Source organism: Salvia splendens, chromosome 16 (genome assembly GCF_004379255.2).
Source record: "Salvia splendens isolate huo1 chromosome 16, SspV2, whole genome shotgun sequence".
NCBI lineage: Eukaryota > Viridiplantae > Streptophyta > Magnoliopsida > Lamiales > Lamiaceae > Salvia > Salvia splendens.
The window spans coordinates 15,103,800-15,113,580 of NC_056047.1; the positions used below are offsets into that span (position 1 = coordinate 15,103,800).

Genomic DNA, 9,781 nt, shown 5'->3' on the forward strand with positions numbered 1-9,781 from the left:
TCCAAACTAAATTAATACTATTAAAATGACTCAGCTTTCTTTTGTTTTTTTTCCAACCAGGATTACTCAATTATAAATTGAAATACTTTTATATATAATTTATTCTCTATGATTTCATTCACATATAAAATAAAACTATTTAAAATCTTGTACTATCACTCAATAAATAGTTCACCTTCTTCGGTAGCACTAGATAAGACAAACCCAATACCGAGAAATTAAAGCAGGCATGTCTTTAAAAACTTATTCAACAAATGAAGCAACAAAATCCTTAATTTTAAGCTAAGAAATTACCTAAAACAATGGCTTTTCAACTATAAAATGACACTCACAACCACCGTTTTATCTTGCCTCAGTTCTTCTTCTATATACTAGTTCATAAAACAAGTGTTATTTCCATTTCACATAGAATGGCTGAAAGCAAAGAGGAGGATGTTAAGGTCGGTGCAAGCAAGTTCAGAGAGAAGCAGCCGCTTGGCACCGCCGCTCAGTCAGACAAAGACTACAAGGAGGCCTCGCCGGCTCCTCTCTTCGAACCCGGAGAGCTCAAATCTTGGTCTTTTTACCGGGCCGGGATCGCAGAATTCGTGGCCACTTTCTTGTTTCTTTACATCACGGTGATGACAGTGATGGGCGTCGGCAGAGCCAAGAACAAGTGCGCCTCTGTTGGCACTCAGGGCATCGCTTGGGCCTTCGGTGGCATGATCTTCGCTCTCGTCTACTGCACCGCTGGCATCTCAGGTCTCTCTCAGTATATATAGACTCTCTCTTCTAACAGACTAGTCTTTTGGGCTGAGTTTTCCTGTTTAGTCTGTATCAATCTGATGTTTGAATGGCAGGAGGGCACATCAATCCAGCTGTGACGTTCGGAATGTTCTTGGCGAGGAAGCTGTCGTTGACGCGGGCTGTGTTCTACATGGTGATGCAGTGTGTTGGAGCCATCTGTGGAGCTGGAGTGGTGAAGGTTTTCATGAAGGGGCCGTATGAGACGCTCAAAGGAGGTGCCAACATCGTCAGCCATGGCTACACCAAGGGTGATGGCCTTGGCGCTGAGATTGTCGGCACATTTGTGCTTGTCTACGCCGTCTTCTCTGCCACTGACGCCAAGAGAAATGCCAGAGACTCACATGTCCCTGTACGTATCTTCAATATACATCATCTCATCAAATTTTGGTATTGGTATTATATTTATATATTCATAAACATGTTGATCTAAAAAATCTGTTTTTGTACTATTACATATGTGGTTGAATGAGTACATGGTCATGTCAGTAGACGATTCAATTGTGCGCGCGCCTTGTTAAATGAAATGTGATGGTGCAGATCTTGGCTCCTCTCCCCATCGGGTTTGCTGTTTTCCTCGTTCATTTGGCAACCATCCCCATCACTGGAACCGGCATCAACCCAGCCCGGAGCCTTGGGGCCGCCATCATCTACAACAGAGATCACGCGTGGGATGACCACGTAACTAACTCTTGCTAAATGTGTGAATTTTAGTACTACTATATACTTGTAATATCCTTACAAGTAACTCTTTACTTGTAAGGAAAACTGAGTAATTTGTTGCGACTGAAAGTGGAAGTGCTTTTTGTTGGGCAGTGGATCTTTTGGGTGGGGCCGTTCATCGGAGCAGCTCTGGCCGCGGTTTACCACCAGATAGTCATCAGAGCCATTCCTTTCAAGAGCAGGGCTTGATTTCAGAGTTCAGACTATGCATATCAATATCATCATCCTCTGCATTTAACTTATATCCCCTCTTTATGTTTATAAATACTGAAATTTATGTGTAAATTATGAGGCTCTCTGTTTAGTACTACTATCTTATGTTACTGATTGATTCCCCCTTTTCTCTTCATTCATATATGGTATAACAACAAAAACATACTACCTCCGTTTCACAATAGGTGTCACGTTTGGTGTGAGCATGGACTTTAAGAAATGTCAACCTTTTTGTATGAAAGAAAAGTGGGTTGAATAAGTTACTGGATTATGTGTCCCACTTATATATATTAATTTTATATAAAATGTGAAGTGAAATAAGTTGATTGACTGTGGGGCATATTTAACATTTATGGTAAAAGTGAAATATGACTCTTATTGTGAGATGGATCGAAATGACAAAATATGGCTCTTATTGTGGAACGGATGTAGTAAGATAATACTTTAAGCTAAGGACTCGTTTGGTTTCATTCATAGGATATAGTAAGATAGTTATTCGAAGATAGTAGTTTCGGGCCACCGGTAAGACAACCTCAAGATAGAACTTTTATAATGCTGTTTGGTTGATTAAGATAGTTCACAAATTTGTTTTATAGGTAAGATGAGAAATTACAAAAATATCCTTATGTAAAGATTACCATATATATTTCTAGATTATTAACTATATCCTTATGTAAAGATTATCATATATATTTCTGGATTATTAACTAAATCAGTAGTTAATTTGTTGATTATTTATGAATATAGTAGTTAATTTTATCAAGTTTAAGCATATTTATCATTGATTAAAGAAAACTTATGTTAATAATCAAGAAAATCAATGAAATTGTGAAGACGAAATAACCATATGACAAAACCATTGAATCCATAATTTTTGAGAAAAAAAGAACAGATTGCGAACTACGAACCCAACACCAAATGTTTTTAGCAAGAACAATTAATTTTATTATGACAAATAAAAACAATTAAAAAGCAACAAAACCCAACACCAAAATTTGAAGAATTCAACACAAACTAATGACGTACTGCATTGAAGAACATAATTTTTTTGCAAACAAGATACATAACACATCAAAATTTATAAAATAAAGTAACACAATTTTTTTTACAGAAAATATCTGGATTGAAGACATGCAAATCAAAATAAAATATTGAAAAGAAAGAGGCTCGGATCCTGGTTAGTTACCATAAACATTGATCCAATCGAAATCTCTGGAAAATCACTCAAATCCAAGAACAATCTTACAAAGAAAAGAATTTTGAAAAAAAATGGCTCAGATTTTATAGGAGATAAGAGCTGAGATGATAGAGGAAGTAGAGAGAGCGGGATAATAATGGGAGTGAGAAATTTTACCTCCACTAACTTGCTCTATCGCAGGGGGAGGTGGGAGATACATATCTACCCTAAACAGTGGAAATCTCGTGGTTCGAGACGGGCCATAAATTAATAACACGGGCTGCACTTTAGGGTATCTTGCAAACCAAACACTTGAAATACACTGTTCCGGCAATATTACTTTTCTCTGGAGGTAACCAATAAACCAAACACGTCCTAAGTGTGTTACAATTTGCATTATCATCAATGTGACGTTGGACCAAACGAAAAGGGTGATGATTCCGCGAATTTTTGATGATGATAAATGCTCGTAAAAATAAATTACGACACAGAGAATTTTACGTGGTTCGATTTACTGAGGTAAATCTACGTCCACGGGGAGAAATGGGGGCAGGTTTGTATTGCTTGATCTGCGAATTACAGCTTACAACACAGACTTGCTATATGATTATTTCTCTAGAGAGATTCTAACCTCTTCTATCAGATCTAAGTTCTATTTATATAATGAACTCAGATCATGGCTTGCATCACCACCCCAAGTCGTGGATGTCGTGTAGGTTATGGCCTAAGATCGTGGGTGAAGCGTAGGTCATGGCCTACGATCGTGGCCTGAACTGACATCACGTGGTAGTGGGTGTGTTGGACATCCTGTATGGGTCCACTAACTCCTTGTTCGGTCGAATACTGAGACCGAACTGCTTTGGTTGCCGATCTGAGAGTAGAGCTTGATGCCGACCTGAGAGCAGAGCTTGATTGGTTGGCTTTTACCGAGCTGTAGGCTGAGGCCGAACTCTTTGGTAATGCCGAACTCATCCGAACTCTTTGGTCATGCCGAACTCATACTCTTCCTTGGGCTTCGGGCTGATGGGCCGTCATTGCTGTTGGGCTTGTTTAGTCCGTACCCCATCACTACCCCCCCCGAAAGACGAAGTGAATCACTTCGGCGAAGCGAGTCACTTCGGCATTCTGGATAAAGGTACGGGGGAGGCTGACGTCAGGGGACGTGCCTTGCATGTGACTGCATTAAATGCGACAGTAAAATCCGGCCGTTGAATCCTGAAAAGGTGGGATTCGAAACGGTGCGACGATTTTGAAATCTTCGCCGAATCTGATAAATATGCTCTTTCTTCCTCATTTGAACACCTTTGCTGTTGCGTCTTCTATACTCTCTCTTTCTCGAGAAATTTTCTTCCGCTTTCAAGAGCTTCTTCAGACTTTCTTCACTTTCAAAAAGTAAGAAAAATGTCTTCTTCTTCTTCTTCGGTGTCGGGTAGCGGTAGGAAAGGGGATAAGGGGTCTTCTAGCCGGAAAGAATCCGGGGAGAAGACCGTAGAGTATTTTCACAGTATCTTGAGTAAGGATACTGTGATATCCCTTCACGAGAAATATTTTTTACCTGGGGGGAAGGCGGTGGTTCCCGACGATGATCATAGGGCTAACGACCCGCCGGAGGGTTATGCCACCGTTTACGAAGCCTGCTTAGAATGCGGGCTTCGTTTTCCTCTTCCCCCACCTTTTGTAGAGCTTCTTGATTTTTTTCAACTCCCTTTAGGTCAGGTGACTCCGAACTCTTGGAGGCACTTATCGGCTTTTGCTGCCGAACTGCGTAGGCTAGATAAGGATCTGTCTCTGAGGGCAATCCTTAATTTTTTCCAGTTTAAAAGGAAGGGATCTTGGTTTTACTTGATCCCCTTACAGCCTTTTAGGGCCTTCTGCAAAACCAAGTGGCCGAAATGGCAAAACCGTTTCTTTTTTTATAATAGGACTTCGGCTCCGGGCTTTCCTTGGAGAAGGCCGAAGTCCGTGATTCCCCATCCTCGGTTAGAACCGTTGGCCGAGCTCGAGGGCGAGCTCAATAAGATTCCTATGATTAGGAAACAGTATTCGGAAACTGAGCTCGTCAAGGGCGACCTCGTGTTCAATATCTCGTCTTCGGACGAAGAGGCCGAGGGTGAGGATTTCTCTTTATCTTTATGCTCTACTGCTTTAACGAAGAAAATCTAACCTTGTTTTCTTGCTTTTTGGCAGTGTTCATGCTGAATAAGGCTATCCGAAAGTCCTCCGAGCTTGAGGAGCCGGAGAAAGAGAAGGCTACCAGCTCGGCGCCTGATGCCGAGAAGAATCCGAAGAGGCAAAAGACCTCTTCGGGTCCAAAGAAGCCGGAGTCGACTTCGGCAAGTAGGAAGGGGAGGACCCAGAAGCCCCCGAGAGCGCCAGAGAAAGACGTGGTCTTGGCGCCTCCTTCGGAGCATATCTGTGAGCCATTTTTATGGCCCACGGACTTCGCCGAGGTGAATTGTCTTCTTGATTCTTTGGCCTGGCTTCTGTCCTGTATTTTTGGTGCCCTCTGTTGACTTTTTTCCTTATCCATTTTCAGAGGAACGATATGCTCTCCAAGCTCGTCGCCGTCGAACTCTCCAAAGCGTCCAATGACTATGCCGAGATGCAGAGGAAGTTGGCGGCTGCTTGTCATCGGGCCGAACAGGCTGAGGCTAAATTTGAGAAGGCCAGAGCTGCTAGGATTTCGGCCCAGGATGAAGCTCAGTTTGCCAAAAACCAGCTCGTCATCCAGCGAGAGCAGGCGAAGCGGAGCGATGCTGCTGCCGTGGTTGCCCAAGGGGAGGCTCTCCGTGTTTACACGGAGAAACTCTTTTTGAGCAGCCAGTTCTCGGCCTTTGTCGGTAGCCTGGTAAGGCTAATTGCCGATAAGGGCGAGCAGGGGGCCGATGTCGTGCTGCCTCTGTACAGCCGAGAGATAGCAGCTCGGCTTCAGAATCTGCCGCTCCTTGAGGAGCTCGCTTCATCCTCGGTCCTGCTTTCTGCAGACCGAGTCCGGAGTTGTCGAGCTGATCGGGACGAGAACCTGGAGGCTATCTTTGCCTCCGTGGGACCCGTTTCACCCGCTTCGACTTACAACGGAGAGGGTGAGGCCGAGCCGCTGGAGCGGGAGGCCGAAGTCGAGCGAGCCGGGCATCCGGAGAAGGAAGCCGATCAGGAGACGCAGCAGATCGGCTACGGTGGCGCCGAGCAGGCTGAGGAGAGCAAGGAGGCAGAGGCTGAAGCTGAAGCAGATAAGGAGAAGGAAGCTGAACCTCACCGAGAAGGTGGAGACGAAGCTAGCGAAGTATGATTTCGTCTCCCTTCTCTTAGTTTAGTTTCTTCCTTTATGTAAAATGGCCTTGAAGCCCTCCTTGTATAGAAAAATTTTTTTTCTTATGAATGAAAAAATTCTTCTTTCTGCTCTTGTGTCTTCGTATAGCCTTTCGTACTCTCTTACTCCTGTTGTGGTTTACTACCTGCTCGGTAAGCTGAAATGCCGAACTGACGTAGCTGCTTTGTATTCTTAACTCTCAAGGAGCTGGAGGTACTTCACTGGAAGCGGCTGTACTCTTCGGCTTTAGACGAAGCTGAGAGAAGAGCTATAGCCGACCAGACGAAGAATGACGAGCTTCTGGCTCGTTTAGTGAAGCTGGAGGCCGATATCAAGGACTTAGAGTCCGATAAGAAAGATCTGGAGGCCGAGCTGAATACGGCCATTGCTGAGAGGACTGCGTATGAGGATTACATCCGTGTGCGCGGGGGAATGACCATATCAGAAGTTCAGGAACGAGTTGACGAACTGTGGGAGGAGTATAATGTACTCCGGAGGAACAATGCGCTGGAGAGCTCGGCTTGTCAACAAGTCGTGAAATCATTGCGGCGCTGGGCTTCTCGGTATGACATTGTTCTTGCCCGGCGTCCCTCAATTGAGAGATTCCTCCGGCATATCGCGCCAACAGATGCTCGCACTCCAGATCAAACCTCTGGTTCCCTTGTTCAAAATCCTACTCCCAGCCAACAACGAACTCCGGAACAGCCGGAAACGTCAAGACGAGAACGGGCTCAGGAGCAACCGGAATCGTCAAGACGGGGACGGACTGAAATTCGCCGAGGAGTTGTGACTATGAGCGAGCAAGATCAGCAGATGCTTATTGCAGAGACTCTTCATCGCCGAGGTGTTAGGACTTCTCGGGCTCGGGGAAGAGGCGTTGGGTCGAGGATAGCATCTCGTCGACCTGCTTATTCTTCATCTGCTCGGAACAACCGAACTCGGCTTCCAGAGGATTTTGCAGATAGGTGGCTCAACTTCAGCAACCCTGGACAGTAGAATAGTCCTTTGTAATAGCGTAACGCCATTTTGTAGGGTAGCGGAGTTGTATGCCGAACAAGATTTGATAAATGAAATTTTGTTTTCGCTTCTAACACTGTATTTACAGCTTAGCGAAAAAATTTCATCGTACTTGTCCTCGGTCTTATGAAGTAAATTTCTTTGACCGGACTTGGTCCTTGGTCTGATGAAATAAACATCTTTGACCGGACTCGTCTTTGGTCTGATGAAATAAACATCTTTGACCGGACTCGTCTTTGGTCTGATGAAATAAACATCTTTGACCGGACTCGTCTTTGGTCTGATGAAATAAACATCTTTGACCGGACTCGTCTTTGGTCTGATGAAATAAACATCTTTGACCGGACTCGTCTTTGGTCTGATGAAATAAACATCTTTGACCGGACTCGTCTTTGGTCTGATGAAATAAACATCTTTGACCGGACTCGTCTTTGGTCTGATGAAATAAACATCTTTGACCGGACTCGTCTTTGTGTTCTAATTTGGCGATTTTCGTCGCCGGGATCGAACTTTCCCTTGTCCTAATTCGGCGAGTTTTATCGCGTGGATCGGACTTTCCCAGTTAACCGAAGTGGTCTTATGCAGTAAACCTCTTTGACTAGACATGGTCGTCCTCGGTCTTATGAGGTAAACTGCTTTGACCGAACTTGGTCGTCCTAATTCGGCGAGTTTTATCGCGTGGATTGGACTTTCCCTTGTCCTAATTCAGGCAAGTTTTATCGCGAGAATCGGACTTTTGTTGCAGTTCGTTTCAGACGAAGTGCTTGATTCTTAAGCAGAATTGTGGTCTTGTATCCTCTTTAGAAGCTTTGACACACAATCGTGGGCTTGTTGCAGCTCGTTTCAGACGAACTGCTTGTTTAAGCTGAATTGTGGTCTTGTATCCTCTTTAGAAGCTTTGACACACAATCGTGGGCTTGTTGCAGCTCGTTTCAGACGAACTGCTTGTTTAAGCTGAATTGTGGTCTTGTATCCTCTTTAGAAGCTTTGACGCACAATCGTTGGCTTGTATGTTCTAAAAAGGGGATCAGCCTTTGAAGAACGAGATACCTCAGTTTTATTTGTAAGAGACGACACTCACATAGACAGACACAACGCACGTAGAGACAAGAACAAGTAAAAAACAAAGAAAACACATAAGACTGACTGACCGGACTGTCTCTTACAAATGGAACTTCTTGAGGTTGGAAACGTACCATGTTCGGGGTACTTGTGCTCCTGACGCGTGAGTCAATTTTTAAGACCCTTTGCCGAGGACTTCTGACACCCGATATGGACCTTCCTATGTGGGCTCGAGTTCGCCCAGCTTTTCTGCTCGGCTTACTTCGTTGTTTCTCAAGACGAGATCTCCCACTTGAAATTGCAGCTTCTTCACCCTTTGGTTGTAATACCGGGCTACTTGCTCCTTGTACTTGGCTGCTTTTATGCAGGCCAATTCTCTTCTTTCTTCGGCCAGATGTAGTTCGGCTCCGGTGTGACTTCGGTCATTTCGCCGGCCTCTGATTCCGGCTGCTGTGATTGCTATGCTTGATGGTGCCGAACTGATTGCTCGGCACTTTTAAGCGCAATCTGCGAACACACTTGCTCTTTTTCGATCACCTCGGATGACCGCTATCTCTCCTTTAGTGGAGAAGGTGTTCGGCGAGGATGCCTCTGATCGCTATGACCGGGCTTCTTTTTGTCTTCTCTAGATGAGCTGTCTAAAGACCGTTTTCGACGGTCTGCCTCATCGGCACGAGAAAACTTGTCCGCAAGGTCCCACATCTCTTGAGCTGTTTGCGGACCGCACTCCACGAGCTTTCTGTAGAGAGCTCCGGGCAGGATTCCATTTTGGAATGCCGAAATGACAAGTAGATCATTGAGATTATCTACCTGTAGGCATTCCTTATGGAATCTCGTCAGGAAGTCGCTGATCTTTTCGTCGCGACCTTGACGTATGGAAAGCAGCTGGGCCGAAGTATTTCGGGCTTCCGCTTTCTGAAAGAACCTCCTGTGGAAAGCATCCATCAGATCTCGGTAGGATCTAATGCTGCCTTGAGGAAGGCTGTCGAACCACCTTCTGGCGTTCCCGATGAGCAGCTCGGGGAACAGCTTGCACATATGGACCTCATTGAGACCTTGGTTCGCCATATTATACTGATAGCGTCCCAGGAAGTCATGAGGATCCACGAGTCCGTCATAGGTTATCGACGGAGTTCGGTAGTTCTGTGGAAGGGGAGTTCGGGTAATATCGTCCGAGAACGGAGTCCTCAATACTCCGTACATGGCGAACCCGACATTTCTTCGGTATGGAGGAGATGGAGTTCTCCTGTGATTCCGGTACCGAGGATTCTTTCTTCTGGAAGACATGACACTACTGCGGTAGTGACTGTCTCGTATGGAGGGAGAGGGAGAATCCGCCGTCTTTGTCCCCGGCTGCTTTTGGCTTTTTTGCAGGAAGGTTAAGAATTCCTCCTGCTTTTCCGCCAAAAACAGCTTGACAGCCTCGTTCAAATCGGGCTGCTGGGAAGACTCGGTGTGACGGCTTTTGGAGCGGCTTGTTCCTCCACCATGAGAAC

General features: G+C 45.0%; 1 protein-coding gene across 2 annotated transcripts; it reads left to right on the top strand.

The window, feature by feature from the left end:
- Positions 1-334: 334 nt before the first annotated feature.
- On the top strand, positions 335-1,861 carry LOC121770639 (aquaporin PIP1-3-like). 2 transcript variants are annotated; one of them, XM_042167396.1, is made up of 4 exons: positions 335-741; positions 840-1,135; positions 1,324-1,464; positions 1,600-1,861. In XM_042167396.1, exons 1-4 carry the CDS (start codon positions 411-413, stop codon positions 1,693-1,695), a joined length of 864 nt encoding a protein of 287 aa, XP_042023330.1. In that variant the 5' UTR covers positions 335-410; the 3' UTR covers positions 1,696-1,861. The 2 variants fall into 2 exon arrangements, with proteins under 2 accessions (XP_042023330.1, XP_042023331.1); XM_042167397.1 differs by having other exon boundaries at positions 1,324-1,484; positions 1,600-1,829.
- The last annotated feature ends 7,920 nt before the right edge of the window (positions 1,862-9,781 follow it).